Source organism: Procambarus clarkii, chromosome 27 (assembly GCF_040958095.1).
Source record: "Procambarus clarkii isolate CNS0578487 chromosome 27, FALCON_Pclarkii_2.0, whole genome shotgun sequence".
NCBI lineage: Eukaryota > Metazoa > Arthropoda > Malacostraca > Decapoda > Cambaridae > Procambarus > Procambarus clarkii.
The window spans coordinates 22,501,750-22,525,152 of NC_091176.1; the positions used below are offsets into that span (position 1 = coordinate 22,501,750).

The following is a 23,403-nucleotide window of genomic DNA, read 5'->3' on the forward strand; positions in this document are numbered from 1 at the left end:
ATGTGTGACATTGAGCTCTGTTTTTTAAATTTTCTGAAACTCTTTCAAATGTTTTGTGCATAATCTATTAGGCAAATGCTCCAAGTTTGTCTAAATGATACCAGTGTAATTTGAAAAACAAGAAAATAAAAAATACTTATAAAATTTAATATTGAAAACTTCAGATTTTTATAGCAGCTGCAAAAATATAAAAGAGTATCACCAATTGTTCATTTGGTGTTATGCTCTCAGAATAGCATATGATCTTCATTTTCATATATTTAGAATATAGGTTTTCAGTATAGTTTACTGTAAAAAAATTGTCAACATGGCATTTGAAACGTGCGCAAATTTAAACAGCAAAATTGTTTAACTCCAAACTTTTAAAGAGTTTACGAAAAATTAATTCTATTGGATTGTAAAGCCGACAGCTGTGCACACTATATGTAAAAATGGTGAGAATCGGTCAGAAACTAGATTTTTGGATACTGAAGTTGAAATTCTAGTTACAGATATAATTGAAGTTGAAGTTATCGACAATGAATAAGACAGTTCTAATTCATGAATTTACTTGTATGTTGTAATAAACATTGTTTGGCATTCGTACTCAAGTATGTGAAAGTTGTAGGTCATTGTGTGTAGAAATGAAGTCAAGAAAAAATAACCCCCCAAAAAACAAAATAGAGATAATTATAATGACTTATAATGAATTATAATGAGGGTATATATTTAGGTTATACTTTATGTAAGTAAAAAAGCCCTAATCTGGTCCCTATTCATCAAAACAACCTAAAGAGACAAGCAAAGTAGAGTTTGAAATCTGTGAAAAAAATTGGACAAAAAAAAATTTCAAAGTACTCGCTTATTTGTGCTTGCGGGGGTTGAGCTTTGGTTTTTTGGTCCCGCCTCTCAACTGTCAATCAATTGGTGTACAGATTCCTGAGCCTACTTGGCTCTATCATATTTACATTTGAAACTGTGTATGGAGTCAGCCTCCACCACATCTTTGCCTAATGCATTCCATTTACTAACTACTCTGACACTGAAAACGTTCTTTCTAATGTCTCTGTGGCTCATCTGGGTACTAAGTTTCCACCTGTGTCCCCTTGTTCGTGTTCCACCGGTGCTAAAGAGTTTGTCTTTGTCCACCTTGTCAATTACCTGAGAATTTTGTAGGTGGTTATCATGTCTCCCCTTACTTTTCTGTCTTCCAGGGATGTGAGTTTCAGCTCCTTTAGCCTTTCCTCGTAGCTCATACCTCTCAGTTCCGGAACGAGTCTGGTAGCATACCACTGAATCTTCTCTAACTTTGTCTTGTGTTAAACTAAGTATGGACTCCAAGCTGGAGCTGCATATTCCAGGATTGGTCTGACATAAGTCGTATACAGGGTCCTGAACAATTCCTTACATAAGTTTCTAAAGGCAGTTCTTATGTTGGCCATTCTCGCATATGCCGCTGAGGATATCCTTTTGATGTGGGCCTCTGGGGACAGGTTTGGTGTGATATCAACCACCAGATCTTTCTCTCTATTTGACTCTTGTAGGATTTCACCTCCCAGATGGTACTTTGTGTTCAGCCTTCTGCTCCCTTCGCCTGATTTCATTACTTTGCACTTTCCTGAGTTGAACTTTAGTAGCCATTTTCTAGACCATTCCTCTAGCCTGTCCAGGTCGTCCTGTAGTCTCTGTCTATCATCATCTGTCTTGATTCTTATAATTTTTGCATCATCTGCAAACGTTGAGAGGAATGAGTCTTTACCCTCTGGAAGATCGTTTATATATATTAGAAACAGGAGGGTCCAAGTACAGAGCCCTGTGGGACTCAGCTGGTGACATCTCGCCACTCTGATGTCTCTCCCCTCACAGTTACTCGCTGTTTCCTGTTGCTTAGATACTCTCTTATCCACTGGAGCACCTTACCTTTTACTCCTGCCTGTTGCTCCAACTTTTGTAACAGCATTTCATGGGGTACTGTGTCAAAAGCTTTCTGACAGTCCAAGAAAATGCAGTCTGTCCACCCTTCTCTTTCTTGCCTAATTTTTGTTGCTTGGTCATAGAACTCTATTAACCCTGTGAGGCACAATTTACCGTCTTTGAACCCATGTTGGTGGTGCGTTACAAAGTTATTTCCCTCCAGATGCTATATGAGCCTTTTTCTCGTGATCTCCATCACCTTGCATGGTATACAAGTTAGGGAAACTGGCCTGTAGTTCAGTGTCTCTTGCCTGTCACCCTTTTCTCAGTCAACTCTAGTCTAGTCTAGTCAACTCTCAGAACAAAGTCCCAAGTTCTGAGAATTGAGTGATTTATTTGTTGACCAATTTAATTCTGTCTTCACATAGTTAGGGACAGGTGTGCATTCTCCTGGATGTAAAGGTTACAACAAATTCAAATAATAAACAAAGGAGGGGAAAACAATTAAAAACCTAAAAAAATATTTTTTGGACATTGTTGAAAGTAACTGATAATAACATTGGGCAATGTATTTATATAATATATAACAAAATAGAGCATAATAACATACTTACTCAATATTATTTTTGTTATTATGTATTACTCACCAATGCTATAAAGGCACCAGCTGTATGTCCACTTTGTGGACACTTCTTTGTGGACATTCTTCTATGTGCGTCGGACAGGTGCTTGCATCTCTTTATTATTGCATTATCTATCAGTTCCAGTTAACAGGAGCTGTTCTCTTAATCAACAAAACGTTATTTTTTTTTTTAATATTCGTATAAAATCAATTTCTGAAAATATTTTGATGAAAGTTTCACGACGCTGAAGCCAATAAGTTGGAGATTTGTTTAACATTTTTAAGTAGTTTATACATAATTCAAATATTTTTTTAATTCTACCCCCTTATGCTGAGCAGTTTAAGGGTTAAAGGTATAGGTTGGGTTGTTTTTGTGTGGTTGTGCAGCCCTTGCAAACATAGGCTGCTGTTGCATTACCAGTGGCTGCAACTGTCAACATAATCTTACCCCCTCCAGTGCCTTACCAACCAAACAGATCAAATTAGTCTTGATTTAATTATGTAAGTAAATCACTGTTGGTTAAAATGACATAAATTTGTTTTTAAGTAAATGACTCCAAAAGATAGACATATTCATTGGCAGACAATTATATTTAAGAAGCATTAAGAAGGCACTCCTTACTTATTAGATGCTTTTTTATTTATATAGCTAAAGGAAGCAGAAGCCCACCAAGCATTGGCTACACTCTACACCCTTGAGAGACAGTATAGTCAAGCAATGCATCACCATCTTTGTGCCCTGTTGAAGCAAAGTGATGATATTTACAAAAAGGATATTGATCAACCACATGAAGTAAATGATAACACAAAGCAAAATATACAAGAAAAGGAGGTCAAGGATGAAAACAATTCTAGTCAAAATAAACAGCAAAATCCCCCTCCTCCAGAAAAAAGGTTGGTAAGGAAAATTAGTTTGATATACAAATTGTTCCAACTCAGTTGTTTGTTTTAAAGTTCCTTTCCATAATTCTATTTGCAACAACAGTATTCTAATTCTGTAGTTGTAATGAAGGTTTTAGAATTAGAATGAAATTGGACACTCCCTTATGATGTATAATTTAGGGAATTTTCTGAGCTGAGGCCCTCATCAAGAGACTCCCTCAGCTAAAGTCATTGTGATCCAACAGACTCATTGCCTGCTAGGCACTCGCTGACATTATCCCATCCACTGTGACAATGATCTTTGTACAAATAACTTGCCAGTGAAATTTAGGGAATGGAGGCAGTATTGAGTCTAAATCGATCCACCACCAATTGAACAGGTTTGCTGTAATACAGAAAAGTGGACAATACAGTGTCATCAACACCCCCTGCAGACGATAATCATAAAATCAGGAATATAGTGTTGAGTGTAGTGAAACCATCCTTTTGGAGCTGGTCTCATGGATCAGCCTATCCTCTTGTTTTGGTTGTACTGTACTTATAGTGACGATGAGGACTATATCAGTACACATATCAACGTTCAATGCAATTAGAAAGTAGAAATCGAACATATTGAATTTGGACAGACCGGAAAAGATTTTCTATTGTGTCGCAAAGACAAACTAAACTACCTGTACTTTAACCTAACCTTAGGCCTAATACACGCTATCTGAGGTCTAATATAGTACATGTGTGCACTATATTAGGCTTAGGAATATTTAAGTTTGTTTTCTGGGGAGAGCCCCTACAGCTCCCCAGAGCTATCAGGCTGATATGCTAATGTCAGACTTTGGCATCAGTCATGTGTATGGAGTTCTTCGGGCCTACCGGGGGACCACTGCCAGAACCTGGCCCCCTCGGAGAGGCAAGGGTAGCTATGGCCTATAGAAGCCCCCGTGTAGTTGGAAGCATTCTATGTCTGCCATCGACCGGGTTAGGCACCCAGAAAGGTAAGCATCCCAAACAAACCCCTATTCTGGTGAAAATATTGCTATCAAAAGCCAAATAAGTGAATAGAACTCCCCAAACAAAAATGAGCAAACTAGTGTGATGTATAATTTGACACCCATATGACACCCGTTGCCGCACTGCCGTCTGCGCAGCTCCCTTGAGAGACAGTAGGTCAGTGGTAGGTCTGGGGAGCCCCAGACCTACCGCGCCGGCAATCCACACCCCAGTTCTTGAGGCTGATGCTATAGGCAGCTGTTGTATGCTCTGGCTCCAGACTTTTACGGCGCTGTGCCTTGTGTGTGGTGACTGTTCTCTAGGGGTGCGAGAGCCAGGAGTTACTCTTCAGTACTCGGGCTGCATGCGCCTAGGGTTCCCTTCTCTAGGTGCCCTGTAAGTACTGTCCTTGGAGCTTGTGGTTACCTTTCACAGGTTCCTTGGGATCTGCCTCTGTGGGTTCGTTTAACTGTGCGGTTTTTCGGCCGCCCTTTGGGTACTTGGGTGTTTTGTCTCCCTAGTTTATCTTAGGATAGGAGGCAGTTTTGCACTGGTAAGGTGCGCAGGGTGCTGTGCAGCTTGTCACCAATCACAGCAACCGACTCTGTTCCTTGGGGTACGCTGTCCCCTTGCAGGGTTTTGTTTTTCTTTTTGTTTTTGCTTTGGTAGGGGGTTCTGCCCTACTTGCCACTGGTGTTTGGCCTTATCCTGATGCTTGGTGGTGTCCCCTGCTAGGTCCCCCGTGAGCATACACATCCCTGGGGTTCAGCTGTAGACAGTTTGTTTGGTACTTTTGGGCACCGGTTAGTAGTACCCTGCCTCAGTTTACCTGAGCGCGAGTCCTCTTATAATAAACGCTCAGGACCCTGCGAATCCCCTAGGGGACGCGTGGGTCCAATGGATGCGACCCCAGAGTCCCCCCTCGCTTCATGTGAGTTTGAGGATTGTTCGGTCCCCTTGTCTCAGGGCGACCCTCGCGGTTTTTACCTCCATCACACTGCCTGTTGGGCAGTTTAATTTATTCAATTCAATTCCTCAATTTACCCAATCTGTGGATGATCTTCGAGTACAGGCTGCGCAGGCGTTGCATTCTAGGTTTCGTTTGTTGCAATGTGCTCGTTTGGTTGCTCACCCGGATCCCCCGCGGCTGCCCCGTTTTGCTTATAGGTACCCGGACTTGGGGGTGGGGGTCGCCTCGACCCTGGTTCAGTCTGCGCCTCCTCGTCCTTCCCCTCCTGTTGTTCGTTTTGGTCCCCCTCCCCTGCTTCCGGCCCCGAAACGTCTGAGGGTTTCGGAGTTGGGGCAGGGGTTAGTTGGTTTTGAGACTCGGGCAGCCTTGGGGGATGCCCCTTCCGGTGTGGTGGCGGAGGCATTTGAGTCTACTCCCCCGGTCAAAGCCTCTGGGTCTGACCAGTGGGCCCCCTTCTGTCCAGCTTCTACGGCTGCGCCGTCCTTGTCTGGTGGGGTCGGTGCTTGGGGGAAGGACTCGATCCCGGGTCCTGCGGAGAAGGACCTTGGGGCTAGGGAGGGGCTGACTTGGAGGCCTTGGGCCTCACTGGACCCCACCTGGGGTTTTTTGCCCTCTGAGCGGGGCTTACTGTTACAAGGAGTGGGGTTTTCTTTTCCCCCCTCTGCATACGAGTTGGACTTGGTGTCTGCTCCTTCCCTGGTTCGGTTCCGTGTTCCCCCGGGTGCTTCGGTTCCATCTTTCGATGCGGTCCTCAGCTCTTTGGCGCTGGTCACTTCGGGTGACTTGTTTGCTGAGTTCTCAGGGTTTGGCTTGCCTGGCAGTTCATGTGCGGGGAGTGTCCAACGTTTTTGGCTGACGGTCTGTCTCGTTTCGTTCCCCTCTCCACGGAATGGACGGTTGACGCGGACTCATTCCGTTGACTTTGCCAGACGTTCGGACGCCCCGAGGTGGACCTCTTCGCGTTGGTGTGGTCGTGGCACCTTCCCCAGTATGTGGCGCCCATTTGGGTTGGCGCGTGTTTTGATTGATCCGTTTCCAGTCTTCCCTGTTCGCGGGTGTGGGTCTCCCAGGTCGTCCGCAGGGTTATTAAGGCTAGCCAGCCTGCAGTCTATCCCTGTGCCCATGACGTTTGCAAGTTCGCCGTCTTTGGTAATATGTCTTGGGCTGACATTCAGGCACGGGGATTTTGTCGGTCGACAGGGTCCTGGTTGCTCGTTAAATTGTTAAAGTCCCTGGGCCCATTCAGGCCTGTGTCGCTTTGGGTCGGCGGATGCAGCCAGTTGTCTCAACTTCGGGTTGAGGAGTGAGCAGCAACCGCCTCCCGGGTAAGTCCCTTTTTTTTTCCTCTGTGGGTAGTTAGCTCCAGGGAGCCGTAGGGGCTCCCCCCAGAAAACCAGCATTGAATGTAATGAAACGCCATTTTCTGGGCGAGACCCGGAGGCTCCTCGGCATCCCTTCCTCCCTCCGGTTGGTGGTTTTTCGCGTGTTTTGACATCAAGCCTCAGAACTCGGGTGTGGATCGCCGGCGCGGTAGGTCTGGGGCTTCCCCTTTCCCCTCCCGGGGAAGGGGGAACTGCGCAGACTGCAGCGCGGCAACGGGTGACGTCACACTAGTGTGCTTCTTTTTGTTTGTGGAATTCTGTCCACTTGTTCGGCTTTTGGTAGCAATATTTTCACCAGAATAGGGGTTTGTTTTGGGATGCTTACCTTTCTGGGTGCCTGACCCGCTCGTTGGCAGACAAAGAATGCTTCCAACCACACAGGGGCTTCTATAGGCCATTGCTTCCCTTGCCTCTCTGAGGGGGGCCAGGTTCTAGCCGTGGTACCCAGTAGGCCCAAAGAACTCAATACACATGACTGATGCCAAAGTCTGACATTAGCATATCAGCCTGGATAGCCCCGGGGAGCCTCCGGGTCTCACCCAAAAAGTGAAAATGCCTCTTACATTCAACGCTGGTTTTTTAGCTTCATTTTTTCTGCCTCTAAATTTAATGGTACAGAATTCTACTATCTAATTCCTTAGTACTTCAATGTTTGTATTATGGTGCACATAGTTATAAAAAGTACTGTCTAAACAGGATGATGGGTTGCATGGATGCACTTGTTCCCTCAATTTTCTGGAGGGGCAAAATGGTGCTCCCTGTAGATAACTCCATGCATTAGTTACATGAGCATACTGTAGACTAGAGTCAGAAACTGGTCCACTCAAAGTGGTGTAGAAAACAGGGAATTGTTACGATCACCCTTTGTAGAGAACAGGGAAGTGTTATGATCACAAGGTAAGGTAACCCTCACCAAGGACACATCCAGAAATTAAGTGAAGCAAAACAGACAACTGCAGGGGTCACAGAAACAAGAAGTGAAGTAGTAAATGACTCGCACACTGTCCTCTCGGTGGTCATTTCAAACTCCTCTAGTTACAGCTGACTACTGCTAGGTGGCAGCAGCACCTCTGAGAGCTGCCAGCTCCTCTTGACAACTGATACATCATACTTCTATCAGCTTTGCCTTTTTATCAGTACAGTACCAGTTTCTTTGCACAGTTCTTAAGTGTCTGCTTGGTATATTCAGCAACAATTTTATATTTGACAATGTTTCCTAATTGTTCCATCTATTCAGCTATTTGTTTCTCCATATAGCTTGGTTGCTGAAGCAGTGCGGATAATAGATCACTACTTGAGACTTCAAACCGAAGAATCGCAGACAGGCATGAGGCACGTTCTCCAGGAGGGTATCTCTCTTTGGTTGTCGCACGCACTCCCGCTGGCACAATTGGAGGACCTCTTGCTCACACACCTTCCCCGCACTGTCTACCCTTTGGCACTTCTACTCTTTGGGTTAGTGAGTGATGCATTAGTGCCATTCCCTTGACAAGCATGAATTGTGATTAAAATTACACTTACCATATTGATGCTTTAAATTCTTGTTTTTTGTATTTGTGTGTGTTTTAGAATCCTGGAATGATCCTCAAATTTTGTACTACTCTAGACAACGTTTAATCATTATCTATATAATAACAGTAGACAGAAGTACTGTTTCATTAGATGGGGAGGCATAGGGTTTTGTAGTACAGTTGGCTTTGTTCTCGACTCACAATTGGGGATTTTCTATTAGATTCCTGGGAGGGATAGAAATGGTTCGTTTCCTTGCGCCTAATGCCTCTATTAACCTATCAGTAAATAGATACCTAGGAGTTAGGCAACTGTTGTTGGGCAGTTTCATCCTGGAGAGGGAGCTTGATGCAAGCCTAAAGCATACATATGTACACACAGACTTCCTATCCCCAATAATGGGAATTCAATTATTTGATTAGAGAAGTTAGGAGAGAAATATTGGAAAAGATAAATATTATAAATATTATGAATAGCTATTTCAATAAGCTGAGGAAAAGCTGAATGATGATTAAAAGAATGCATATTTGTTAAGTATTTTGTCATGAGAGGTAAGCACATCATATTCAGATTTTGTGAGGAATGTTCGTGGGGTCTGATAATTATGTAGTTTTGTGGGAGATAGCATTCCAACCACAGAAAGAGTATAGCAAGTGTCTTTGTCAATTTGTCCTCAATTAGAATAGTCAGTATTCTAATTGGCACAATAAAAATATTCACATATTTCCTATTCTACACAAAGCATCAATTTCTCACCTTGCACTGCGCCTTTCATGCCAAAACACAATTAAACACACTCTTAAACCTCAAGGTCCATATGATCCTCTGTTCCATTACTCGGGTTTCCCCTACTACAATCATCATCTGGGTCCTCAGTATATTCTGTAAGGTACTCCTGCCATTCCTCCAATCAGTTGCAATGAAGTCCTCTTTAAATGTCAGTGAAGCGCTCTCCAAACGCTTCACACAAACGACGTGTAGCTCCCTTCACTACTCGAAGATTCACTTTGTTTCTGGAGTTCCACTCCTCACCTTGAAGTCCTGCACCACCTTGCAGTTCAGCTCACACTTGGAGTTCAGCATACATTTCTCCTCTGGTATGAAGTTATCTCACTAACTTCTCCCAGATAAACTGTTGTAGTTCTCCAACCCAAACATTGCAGTTCTCCCACACAAACCTGCAAATCCATTGTCATGCCATAATAAACGTTTTCCTAACAAAACATAATTAAATGTATTCACAGAAAATAAAACTCCTCGATCCGACATCTCTTTAAACACTATTGTGTTGCCGCAACAGTCCTCCCCCATCTTAGGCAGGTCCACTTGGAAACGTGTCCAGACTGTCTGCTGGCCGCCTCCCTGGTTGCGAGGCTGGTGCCTCCCCCACTCAGTCAGCGATTGACCTTCGGTGAGAGCGGATGTATCACTCCTCCCTCCAACATGTTTTCCTATCTCTAGTCTCTTATTTTAGCTCACTAGCTCAATAGAATATATGTACTATATACTGTACATAAACACTTGCCATGGTCACTGGGCACACGATCAAGCACAGGCAACCATTGTAACAACTGTTATATTAGCTTTCTGCAGAATTTGTATCTCGAGGGCACTCGGCTGTGGCACTCCCAGATGTCGTCCTCTAAGACATCCAACAAAGTTTCTTTATGACTGCCTCACAGCTCTTCTGCTCCTCACTTGAGCACATTAAGTCGTCCAACAGGCTTCACACATAAACGTCCGCTTGATTCCCTCCTCTTGAAGGAGCACACAGTTAGGGTCCCTCCTCCTGCCAGGAGCTCAACAAAGCAAAACCCTCTCTCACAACTTCTGTGACTCAAGTAAGGTCATGACATCCTACTAGCCTCACGTCATGTCACTAAAATATCGACATCTCATTTCATGTCACTTATTTACATGCTCATCATGCTCATATTTTTAAATTATTCACCGACATTTATTATATTTAATATACAGTGGTACCTCTGCTTACGAGCAGTCTTGAGTACGAGTTTTTCGGGTTACGAGCAGGATTTGCTCGGAAAATTTATATCGAGATACAGTACGAGGGTGTTGATACACGTACTTGAGGTTATCTTGAGTTACCTTGAGTTGATTTCGAGGCTTTTTTTAGTGTCCCTGCGACCCGGTCCTTGACCAGGCCTCCACCCCCAGGAAGCAGCTCGTGACAGCTGACTAACTCCCAGGTACCTAGCTACTGCTAGGTAACAGGGGCATAGGGTGAAAGAAACTCTGCCCATCGTTTCTCGCTAGTGCCCGGGATTGAACCCGGGACCACAAGTCCAGTGAGCTGTCCACTCGGCCTCCCTCCCTCCCTCCCCGGCCTCGTACGGGCCGACCTAGCGCGTGGTGGCACGGCGATCACCGCTCAGTTTACCAGTGCCTCGCGCCAAGCCTGAATTCTTCACAAGGATTTACCATTTATTTTCGGAGTTTTTGCTATTTGAGCATAAAATTTGTTATAATATATATCGAAATGGGTCCCAAGAAAGTCAGTGGTAAGGTTGAAGGCAAGAAATCACATGTGAGGATGACAATAGAGGAAAAGCAAAAGATCATTTGGAAGCATGAAAATGGTGCACGTGTTCTTGAACTTTGTAGGCAGTACAAGAAATCCACGTCAACAATATGCACTATACTTGCCAAGAAAAAGGACATTATGAGTGCTAAAGTGGCAAAAGGAGTATCAACAATCATGAAACAAAGACCACAAATACTTGAGGAAGTGGAAAAGTTATTAATTTGGATACACAGCAAGGAGTTAGCGGGTGATAGTGTTTCAGAGGCCATCATTTGTGAGAAAGCCAGGGTATTGCACGAAGACCTTGTAAAGAAAACCCCTGGAATGAGTGCAAATACGAAAGACTTTAAGGGAAACAGGAGATTGTTTGAGAAATTTAGAAAAAGAAGCGGTATTCATAGTGTTGTGAGGCATGAGGAGGCTGCCAGCTCAGAAAAACCAGCGGCTGAAAGATTTATTGAAGAATTTAAAGAGTTTGCAGAGGCTGAGGGATACCTATCGCAACAGGTGTTTAATTGTGATGAAACAGGACTGTTCTGGAAAACATTGCCTATGAGGACATACATTACCAAGGAGGAAAAATCAGTGCCTGGACACAAGCCTATGAAAGATAGGTTTACGCTTGTACTGTGTTCAAATGTGAGTGGTGATTTGAAAATTAAAACCCTTACTAGTGTATCATTCTGAAAATCCAAGGGTTTTCAAACAGTATAAAGTGCAGAATAACCAAATGTGTGTGATGTGGAGGGCTAATAAGGCATGGGTGACTAGGATTTTTTTCGGAGTGGGTGAATGAAGTGGTGTGCCTATGCCATAGAAAAATATCTGCAGGAGAAACATTTGCCACTAAAGGCCCTACTTCCCCTCGACAATGCTCCTGCTCATCCTCCAGGCTTGGAAGATGAATTGTTGCACAGATACAGTAATTTTCTCACAGTAAAGTTCCTTTCTCCTAACACCACTCCTCTAATTCAGCCAATGGACCAAAAAATCATAGCAAATTTTAAGAAACTTTATGAAAGGGCACTTTTCCGGAAATGTTTTGAAATGACTGAAGTCACAAACCTCACTCTCAGAGAGATCTGGAAACACCATTTTAACACTTGTAGTTTTTTAAAACTCGTTGACAAAGCCTGGCAAGAAGTGACTCAAAGAACCCTGATCTCTGGCTGGAGAAAATTGTGGCCTGAATGTGTGACAGAACTAGACTTTGAGAGGTTTGAGCCTATATATGATGCGCCTATTGTTGAGGAAATTGTTACTTTGGGCCGGCAAATGGGGTTGGAATTGGATGGTGATGATGTGGAGGAGTTGGTGGAAGAAGACAACGAAGAACTGACCACCGAAGAACTCCAAGCCTTTCAAAAAGAACAGCAAGAAGGCCCAGCGTAGGATGTTTCTCCAGTGGAGAAGGAGGAGGCAGCAGCGAATGTCCCTTCTGCAACCATTAAGAAGTGGTGTCAGATGTGGAAAGATATGCAAACTTGTATTGAAAAGACTCGCCCAGAGAAAGCTGTAGTAGGCCATTGCATTAATCTTTCCGATGACAATGTAATGCCTCACTACAGAAACATCTTGCGAAGAAAGGAAAAACAATCTCCCATGGATAGATTTGCTGTGAGAACATCAAGCAGTGAGCCACAACCAGGACCTAGTGATATGCAGGCAAAATGTGCCAGAGAATGCACCCCTGAGAGGTCCTCACTGCCTGATGTTATAATGGAAGGGGACTCCCCTTCCAAACAGTAACACCACTCCTTCTCCCCCGTCATCACCATCTTCCATACGCCATCAAAAGTCCTTCATAAAGGTAAGATAAACATATGTACTGTATTGTAGTTAGAGAAAAAAATTGTATTCAGTATAAAATGTATTTGTAAATTAATACTTTAGAGGGTGGGGAATGGATTAATTAAATTCCCTTTATTTGTTATGGGAAAAATCGCTTCGACTTACAATACATCTCTGGGAACGGATTACCATCGTAAATCGAGGCCCCCACTGTACATCTTTCCTCTGACCTCTCAATCAGGTCCAGAAGGCCAAATAACTCTCAGAAAGGTAGACTCGTTCTACCCAGGCTGCTTGGGGGCCATGACGCTATATAATGTGATAATAATTGTTCACATAAAGTTACATGCATACGATCCCATTCTCCTATAGTTGCATTTTTGGTGTATTGCATGTACTATCCTGTACATTGTTACTGATACATGAATCACACACTGATACATCATACACATACACTGATACACTGTTTTTCTGGGGGATGGGAGCCCCTTCAGCTTATATAGCTTATACAGGCTGATATGGAACTATTAGACTTTGGCATCAGTCAGTGTGAATAGAGTTCTTAGGCATTCTAGAGACCACAAGCCAGAACCTGGCCCCCCCCTCAGAGAGGTACAAGGAGCAATGGCCTATAGATTGCAAATGTGATTTGGAGCTTTCTATGTCTGCCATCAACCAGGTCAGGCACCCAGAAAGGTAAGCATCTCAAAACAAATCCCTATTCTGGTTGAAACTACTACTGAAAGTCAAACGAGTGGACAGAATTCCCCAAAGACAAACGAGCAAACAAGCATGACTTCACCATGTGCCGCGCCACCATCTGCACAGCTCCCTCCCTTCCCGGGAGGGGGAGGGGGAGCCCCAGACCCCCCTCATGCTGACTACCCACACCCCAGTTCTCGGCTGATGTTTTTGAGGCTTGATCGTGTGACTCCAGCTCCTGATTTTGTGTTTGCTGTGCTGTGCCTTATGTCCAGTGCTGTCTTCAGGGTTGTGCGTGAGCTGGGAGTAAATTCACAGGTGCTCGAGCTGCATGCACTTAGGGTTATCTTCCCTAAGTGCCATATAAGTACCGCTCTTGGGGCTTCTTCCACAAGTCCACTTGGGTATGTTGTCCTCTTTCGGGGTTTTTCTTTTGTTTTTGTTTTTCTGCCTGGTGGGGGGGTCTGCCTTAGTTTGTTGCCCATATCTTTATTTAGGTTTATACAGTATACTTATTTGTGTTTGGAATGGTACCCCCTGTTAGGCCCTCATGAGTGGACACGTCCTGGGTGTTCTGCATTTAGAAGTTTGATTGGTAGACTTGGGCGCCGGTTCGCAGCCTGTCTGGGCTTACCCTTAGCGATACCAGTCAAAGGGCCCTGGGAAACTCTTGGGGGAGGGAGGGCACAAAGGGTCCCTGGGTCCATTCTCACCTTGTGCAATTTTGAGGGTTGCTTTGTTCCCATGTCTCAGGGTGACTCTCACTGTTCTTGCCTCAGTCATGCTGCCTGTTGGGTCGGTGACACCTTCGACCCATAGTCCTGCAAGTTTTGCTGCTTGTTTGTGACTTAGTTCACCCAGTCCACTGATGACTCTATCCGGGTGTAGGTTGCTCAGGCGTTGCATGCTAGATACAAGTTATTGCAACGCGCTAGGTTGATTGCTACCCCGGAAGCTCCGAGGCTGCCCCATTTTGCCTATCGGGACTCGAACTTGGGGTGTTGGTCACTTCGGCCTTGGTTCAGTCTGCACCTCCTTGTTCTTCCCCTGCCATGGTTCATTCTGGTAACCTTTCCCCTGGGAGCCAGTCGGCCGAGCAGACAGCACGCTGGACTTGTGATCCTGTGGTCCCGGGTTCGATCCCGGGCGCCGGCGAGAAACAATGGGCAGAGTTTCTTTCATCCTATGCCCCTGTTACCTAGCAGTAAAATAGGTACCTGGGTGTTAGTCAGCTGTCACGGGCTGCTTCCTGGGGGTGGAGGCCTGGTAGAGGACCGGGCCGCGGGGACACTAAAGCCCCGAAATCATCTCAAGATAACCTCAAGATAACCTCAAGAGCATGCTGCAGCTTGCTTTTGGCATCAATGTTACCTTTGCGTAGTTTTGCAAGCTGTCTTGGGCGTTGTTTCACCTCCGGCCTGCTCATGCGCCGCCTGAGCTGTCCTGGGCGTTAGACAGGGTGCTCTTATCTCTCTTCCCCTAGGTTTGTAGTGGCCCCTTCAGTTCAGGATCGTCTCTCCAAGGTTCTTTTTTTTTTCCTGTTGGCATTGGTCTCTGGGGGTCGGGTCAGGGAGCTTCATGCTCTCCATCGGCGCAGGGGTTTATGCTCTTTTAGCTCTGGTGATAGGTTTGTTCGTTTGCAGCTGTCTCCTTCTATTCTGGCGAAGAATGAGATGGCAACTTTCCGGAGGGGTCCTTGGGTTGTTGATACTTGGTTGGTCAGGCCGGGGGTGCATCATGTGTTGTGTCCAGTTGCGGCTCTCCGCCGTTATTTGTGTGCCACAGCTTCTGTGCCGGGGGACATGCATGAGGTTAGGGTCCTGGCTGCTTGCTACGTGGTCTGTGTTCCTGGGTCTAGTTGCGCCTGTGTCGCTTTGGGTTGGCAGTTGTAGCCAGTTGTCTCGACTTCGCGTTGAGGGGCGAGTGCCGATCACCTCCCGAGTAAATCCCTCTAGTTTTTCATCTTTTGATAAGTAACTCCGGGGAGCCAAAGGGGCTTTCCCCAGAAATCAGCATTGAATGTAATGAAATGGCATTTTCTGGGTGAGACCCAGAGGCTTCCCGGCATCCCTCCCTCCCTCCCTCCGGTCGGCAGTTTTTCGCATGTTTTTGACATCCAGCCTCAGAACTGGGGCGTGGGGTAGCCGGTGTGAGGGGGTCTAGGGCTTCCCCTTCCCAGTTGCGGGGAGGGGGGAGCTGCGCAGACAGCTGCATGGCATGTAGTGACGTCATGTTCATTTGTCTTTGGGGAGTTCTGTCCACTCGTTTGACTTTCAGTAGTAGTTTCAACCAGAATAGGGGTTTGTTTTGGGATGCTTACCTTTCAGGGTGCCTAACCCGGTCGAAGGCAGACAAAAAATGCTCCAAATCACATGTGCAATTCTATAGGCCATTGTTCCTCATACCTCTCTGAGGGAGGGGGGGCAGGTTCTGGCTCGTGGTCCCCGGTAGGCCGAAGAACTTCATTCACAGTGACTGATGCCAAAGTCTAATATATCCGTATCAACGTGGATAAGCTCCAGGGAGCCGAAGACCTACTCCAGAAAAGGGCATTTCATTACATTCAACGCTGGTTTTTTTCCTCAGTGATGGTGCACCAGGTGACAGTGAAGCTCCTGAGGACCCAAGCAATGACCCAGCCATGAAGGTGCTCAGTCAACTCTCAACTAAGTTTTGCCTCAATTTATGCAGCTCTGTTATCAGTCATCTCCAGGCTGGTTAGTAATCTTATACTTTACATAAAAACATAAGAATAAAAGTAACTGCAGAAGGCCTATTGGCCCATACGAGGCAGCTCCTATTTATAACCACCCATTCCCACTCATATACATGTCCAACCCATGCTTGAAACAATCAAAGAACCTCACCTCCACCACGTTACGTGGTAATTGGTTCCACAAATAAACAACCCTGTTACTGAACCAGTATTTACCCAGGTCTTTCCTAAATCTAAACTTATCTAATTTATACTTGGAACTCTGAGAGCAGAGATGGATTCCCTAAGGGAGGAAGTACGACAGCTGAAACATCGAGAAGAAACGAAGGAGGAGACCAATATTAAACAAAACCTCGTCGTGGAAAGTCGTTAAGGACAAGGGTCTTAAGAAGACCTTGACAAAGCCGCCTACAGACGACCTAAGTACTTCAAATTCATTTGCCGTGTTGGAAGATGAGTGCTGTGGTGAGCCTGCAGTTCAGTCGAAAGGGAAGTCAACGAAGAGCAATGAAACACAGGCCCCTCAAAGTGCTCAGAAAGTTAAGGAGGTACCTAAGCGAATTTTGGTTGTGGGAGATTCCCAGGTGAGGTATTTAGACAGGACGTTTTGTGCCAGAGATAGGAGAAACAGGTTAAGGGTTTGCTATCCGGGAGCTGGAATTGGAGATATTGTTTGACAACATGAAAGATATTATGACGGAAAATGGGAACAAACCCATATTACACTAACAGTGGAAGTCTAAGAAACAAAATAAACGAGTTAACTATTCTTGTCTGTACAGAAAAAATAGATATTATTGCACTTACCGAAACGTGGATGAATGTAGAAAATAGAGTACTATTAGCTGAATATCAAATAAATAGATTTAAACTATTTCACACAGATATGTTAGACGAGGAGGGGGAGTAGCCATATATGTTAGGTAAAATTGCTTCATTATGGAACCAACGATTGCTTCATTATGGAACCAACACGAGAAAATAATAGTATAGACTTAGTGTAAATTTGTACATGAAAGCACAAATTAATGACATCAAAATAGGGAGTGAGCTAGGGAACAGTGATCACAAAGAAATCAGATTTAGCATTGAATGGAATAGATTTGTAAGAGAAAATTATGTTAAAGTGCCAGATTTATAGGGTTTATAGGGCCAAATTTATATTTATATAGGGCATAAAGTGCCAGATTTATAGGGTTTATAGGGCCAAATTTATATTTATATAGGGCATAAAGTGCCATGCCTTAACCCAACTTAATATAGCACCCCCAATACCATGAGCCTCTCTCTTTTTAATTAGTCTTTCATGTGGCACTGTATCAAAAGCTTTGCTGAAGTCAAGGTACACAACATCATAAACTTTACCACTATCAACTGGCTCAACTATGCTGGAATAAAATAATAGCAAATTTGTTAAACATTAACAGCCATTTGTAAAACAATGTTGTAAATGATCTATTAATTTGTTTTTAAAGATGAAGACAAATGGTATTTACAATTATCGATTCAAGTAACTTTCCCACAATAGACATTAGGCTAATTGGTCGATGGTTTGACTTTTTTATTTTTTTGATGGAAGGGCATAGGTGTAGGGGGGGGGGGTATCCATATTTTTGCATGGACGGTCATTAGCATGGGGGGGGGGGGGTATTCTCGAATTTTTTCCCGAATGGACGGGCATAGCATAGGGTGTTTTTTTATTTTTTTTCAATGCAGGAACAATAGCCCAGGGGGTCTTTTCATATCATTTATCAATATCTCCCTTGAATCATATATTATGTTCCAAAAATGTGAATTAAAAGGTAGCTTCCTAGTCCCTGCCATTTCGCTCAAGGGGATTAAAAGGCCGGCTCCTGGCGCACTCAAATTTTGTTACCCCGGTGACCCATGCACAGACATTGCTAATGGTCAATGACGTCACCCCGTCTTCATCTTCCCTAAATAAGTCCGTTTTCTGTTATAGTGTATTTATTCCCATTTTCAATATTTATACCAAAGGGGGATTCAAATGCTGCCTTCTGTCAAGCCTAATGTGCAATGGCGTTAACCATTATAAGCTCGTTTTTCTCAATAAGGTACAGTATTACAATACTGTTTCCCATTTTCTAAGATAATTTTATAGCTAAGATTTCATATTAACATAAGAAATGAGTTCAACCCTGTTACAAAACCAGTATTTGCAGATGACACAAGTTTATAAAATTTGCAGATGACACAAGTATCTATAGTAAAGCAGGAAAAGATCTATATAAACTCAACAAATGGTTGGAAAACTGTCAGATACTTTTTAACATGGAAAAATGCAAGACCTTACATGTAAGGCTAAACAATGGACATCACAACTATCAAATCAACAATGTTACTTTGAAGAAGATTGAAGAAGATTGAAGAAGAAAAGGAATTAGGAGTCAGAATCCAGCAGTCGTTGAATGTTGCTCATATGGGAGCTGCATTAAAAGAAAAAAGCCAACCAAACCCTAGGAATAGTCAAATGAACCTTCAATGACTTCAACGAAAAGATTGTGATAATTCAACTGTAAAAATCTCTGGTGTGCTTCCATTTGGACTACCGTATTCAAGTATGGAGACCTCATTTTTAGCTTTATAAAAAGTACAATGCAGTCACAAAAATCATCCCAGAACTAAGTCGACATGCATAACAGGAAAAGTTATGTTGTATCTTTGGTTCATAATTTATTTATATTTATGTTTTCAGGTGGTGCTGGAGGGGAATATGTGGATGCCTTGGCTCTCATCAGTGGTGTTCAGCCTGGTCTTGAACCCAACCAAGGCAGCAAGACGACCACCACATTCAGTGAAGAAACCAGTCAACTGGATGTGGCCTTGGATGCACTTACAAAACAGGGTTCGGACAGCATTAACTTGACACAGGATGATATAACTAAGCTTCAAAAAGATGAGGGCACGCATGGTAAAAAGTCTGAGACAAGAGGCTTTGCATCTAGTGGTAGCCAAAAACAGAAATGTGGAGGCAAGATTCCCAAGGAGCATGAAAAAGATTGTGTCTTATTTACCTGTGGACATCATTTCACCCAGAAAGATTTCAAGGTATGTATGGGAATACTTTTCAGTCAAGTTGCATATTTTCTTAATTTGTACTGTAGATACATTTAGTTTTTATTTTATTTTAGCCTTAAAACCTTATTTAGCGCACATAATTGTTATAACAAATGATTAGGCAAGGAAGGCTATCTACCTTTCATGTCTGAAATTCCTTCATTCATTATTTCTATTATAGGTATTTTATTAATTCACTTTGCTTTGTTTGTAATGTGACTGTTTATATGATGTGGACTTCAATTCATTTAGGTTTTAAGTTTTGTCATTAAGGTGAAGACGCATTCATGTTCCAGCCTACCTTAACTGTGTAAATGAAGAGTCACAATAAATTGTGTCTGAAGATTAAGCACCCAACCCACAAATCAGAAAATGAAGAATGGATGACATTTTGGTCCATCCTGGACCAAATCAAATCATGTAATTACATGGTTTAGTAATGGTCTAGGATTTGCCAAAACATTGTCAATTCTTTATTTTCAGATTTGTGGGTTGGGTGATCTTAACTAAGGTAATGTTTTGTACAAGAATTTCTCAATAATAGATAGCTTATGCCAGGGGAGTGACAGACAATTTATTACCCATGGAGCATGTCATTGGAGCAGTCTGCACTGGAAAAAAGAATCCCAATCTTTAATGTGTTCTTGTGGGGGTTCCACTTTTGATGAGCTTAATGGAGCTTTATTTGCTTCTACCCTTTACCATTGGGGTTGTGGCAGTTTAATATCAGTGTTCCCAAATTGGCAGTGAAAAGTAACTAGTCACTATGTCCCTGAGGTATCAGGATATTTCTTGAAGGAGTGACTGAGTAAAGTTCATCATTGTATTACTGTACTGTGTAAGCAATAAATACTACATGTACAGTACCAAAGACATAAATGGGACAAAAATGCTGATATTGGCAAATGCTGTACAGCACCGGGCCAATTTGTTGTTATTGACATTTATAGGTCAGTACTGTTTTGAAAAGAGAAGGCAACATATTTGCTCTGGTTGATGTATTTGTCCTTAAGGGATACAGTTGTTATCAAATCAAATGTAGGTACTATACTATAATTTTCAAAGATACCATGCTTTGCTTGAGTCTAAATAAGCCATTTACTCTTAACCATTGTGCTGCTAAGGGCTATTTGGCCTTTGTCACCCAAAGGCCCATAAAAAAAATTAAAAAAAAAAATTCTTATAAACCTGTAAATTTGTGTTCCCTGATCACGGGAAAAATAATGAAAAAATCGGAAGTGGCATATTTTGGCCGCAATAGGGCGGGGAAGTCTGGCAAAAAAGAGGCGCTGATGCAGCAAGCATCGGGGAAGTTCTGCTTCGCTGAAGCTGTCAGGCGGGGGGGTTGCCACAAAGATATAATTACCTAATTATTTCAATGTCTCTGATTGATTTTTTCTTAGTTTTTTTCGCTGTAGTATTATTCAGTAGTGTGCAGTGTGACATATTTATATAATAAAATGTGTGAATCGTCGCTGTACTCAAAATTATGGTGTGCATATTATTGATTCAGTTATGTTCATAAAACAGTGAACAAATACTTTGTCGGTTATTACACTATATACACACATTATATATAAGTATCTACATGTTTTGTTCACCATAACTGTTCAACTAAGCCGGTATAGTGCCCAAAGAGCATAGTGGCCACTCTTACCCAGCATGACAAGTCATGCAGATGTTGCCACCTCCCTCACCAAAATGGTTTCTCCCAACACTCCTTTTGCTGTTATTACTTATATATAACGTGTGTGTATATAGTGTATCTACATTTGTGTTCACCATAAGGAACCACTAAGTTGGTATGCTGAGTCAAACAGCAGCAAAGAGTGACCACCACACACCAGCTAGCCCGCCACTGGCTGCCACTCCCTCCCTTCCTCCCTTACCTCGCCTAACTCCCCAACATTCTTTTCCCACCATACTGTTTTTTGCTTTTATTCAATATATACAGACATTATATATAAGTATCTGGATGTTTTGTTCACCATAGCGAACCACTAAGCTGGTACCAAGTCCAGACAGTAAAAGGTGGTCACACAGTCAGCAGATAACGCTACCTCCCTCCCCTCAAGATTACTCCTCCCACTTCGGGGGCTAATTATCACAACAATCCTGCTATTATCAGAATCCTGGACATTTTTATCACAGTCAGGGGGTTTTCTGTAATACTATTATTGCTAAATAATAGCATGTACATATATATTTTTTAAAATTTTTAGGCGATGCTGTGGTCACAAGCTGAACAGCAGTGCTGTTAGCTCATGCTGACTGCGCCAGCCTTGGTGGCTCACTCAGTACTGAGGCCCTAACACCCGGGAATGTTGCCCACGATTTTTTTTTTTAAATGGAGTCTGTTTACAAGAGCCCTGATGAAGGTGAGGTGAATCCCGTGTATCTGCGGGCCGTTTAAATCTTGTGTAGTACTCCAACACGTCATATGACGTGATGCGCAATTTTGGGTAAGTTACTCAACACGTCATATGACATGTTACACAGTTTAACGGTTAATGAAACCGAAATGGCATGTATACTTTAAAATAAATAAAATGCACCCTTTTATTTTAAACAGACACGAGTACTTCCCCAAATGGAAACATCAGTGATGACTGTCCCAGGCTTGCTGGGCAACACAGCTAAGGTTCTTCTTGACCAGTATCATAGTGACCAGCCAGAGATGGCCTGCCCCCACTGCGTTTTGGCTCATCTCACAATAAAGCTAACAAAGCACAAGCAAACAAAGTAGTTGATATTTGTTTTAGTCATAATGATGTCCATAGTCAGAAAATGGAAATCGCTTTGTTACTTGCACTAACATGAATTTGAACCTGGAGTAGGACATTGAATAATGATGTATAATATGTAAACAAATTTGTTGCAATGCAAAAATAATGTTAGCTGATAAGCAAACATTTAAACCCGAATCTTATTCTGATATTGGAACCACGAGAATCTGGTTTATTATAAATTCTTGGTGAAATGGCAAGTAAAATTGTTACTGCATCGAGTGTTGCAGTACTGTAATGTGACGTATTTCAGGTAACGACATGGGTAGTTAATAATTGTCTATTACTGTATTATTATTACATCCAAGCATTAATGATAATTAAGCAGTGAGGCACAATCACTCATTTATCTTACTAAATATCATTGTTTTATTATGTAATATAATAAATTGTGACTAATTTATAACCCCATGCCTAAGGTATTTCCACGAGATGTGACCTCTAAACTTGATTTAGAATGGGTATTTGCTTTTATACACAAGTTTATGGACTAAATGTATGACTTACGATGGAAAGTGTGGTATGCTTTTATCACAAGAGAAGAATTTGCTGAGTGTGGTGTTAATTTATAACTAGTTTTGTATACTTCAAGAACTGGTTGTTGTTCAGTCTTAAATGCCCTTTATTATATAACACTCAGTAGGATTATTACAGTTTTTTAATATATAGTCTTGTAATACAAATAAAGTTTTATGTGAAGATACTGAAGGTAGACTACACTTCATATTTTAATACTGTCCACAGTAACCATGGACATAGATCTTAGACAAGACCATTTTGACTTTCTCGTGACTACAAAGAAACAGATAGGTGCTTCAGCTTATCCAGATATTATATAGTAATTCACAGACCCAGCAAGTGTTTATTGAGAAGTTGTGTATCAGCATTTTATGCTATGTGCACACATTGATGAATCTGTGTGGCAAATTTATACATCATTTAAAAGTTATAAGTAAAAAGCAGGCAGTAAAGCAATGGAAGTCACTTCTGGGTATTGATTAAAAGATTGAAGCCAGTTATTTTTTCAGATAGTCTGCAAGGTTTGATTTGGACCCTAGCATATAATGTAGAGTATTGGTGCCCTTTTATGTATATAATGGTCTTGTTTATCGTTACAAGCTTTAAAGAAAGTGTCTGTACTATGTAAATGATTCAGGTGTGAGAGTTGCCATTGTGTACTTTAATCCCTAATGCACTTTTTATTTTATACTAGGACAATTTAATGCCAAATTAGGAAGAAAAAGTGCATATGATTAGTACAACATGGTTTTCATGTGATACAGTCAGTCAGTAGATTACCTTTTCCCATGTATGGGATCATGTGTATTAAGCCACTGGGTTTACCTATCTTGACACGTAAAAGTGCCAGCATGGTGTGACGATGCCCTCACAGGCTAACACACATGTATCATTATGTTCTCTGTGATTTTATACAACAGTATGAATAGAATTTATTGATGTTTATGAAAAAAACTCCCTGATGGGGTAACAAAGAGGCCTATGGTATAACATGCTTTTGTGAGAAAGTATTGAATGACTTTTCTAT

At 42.5% G+C, this 23,403-nt stretch overlaps 1 protein-coding gene across 5 annotated transcripts in view; it reads left to right on the forward strand.

The window, feature by feature from the left end:
- ca (claret) overlaps nt 1–21,961 on the forward strand; it is a 93,783-nt gene extending 71,822 nt beyond the window's left edge. For 4 of the 5 annotated variants that reach the window (XM_045749193.2, XM_045749194.2, XM_045749195.2 and 1 more), the window contains exons 22-26: nt 3,165–3,409; nt 7,991–8,188; nt 15,864–15,994; nt 18,710–19,062; nt 21,644–21,961. In XM_045749193.2, the coding sequence (XP_045605149.1) occupies nt 3,165–3,409; nt 7,991–8,188; nt 15,864–15,994; nt 18,710–19,062; nt 21,644–21,817 (1,101 nt within the window). In that variant the 3' untranslated portion in view covers nt 21,818–21,961. Of the gene's footprint in view, nt 1–2,854; nt 2,985–3,164; nt 3,410–7,990; nt 8,189–15,863; nt 15,995–18,709; nt 19,063–21,643 lie in introns of those variants that run through there. The other variant, XM_045749196.2, reaches the window with a different exon arrangement.
- The last annotated feature ends 1,442 nt before the right edge of the window (nt 21,962–23,403 follow it).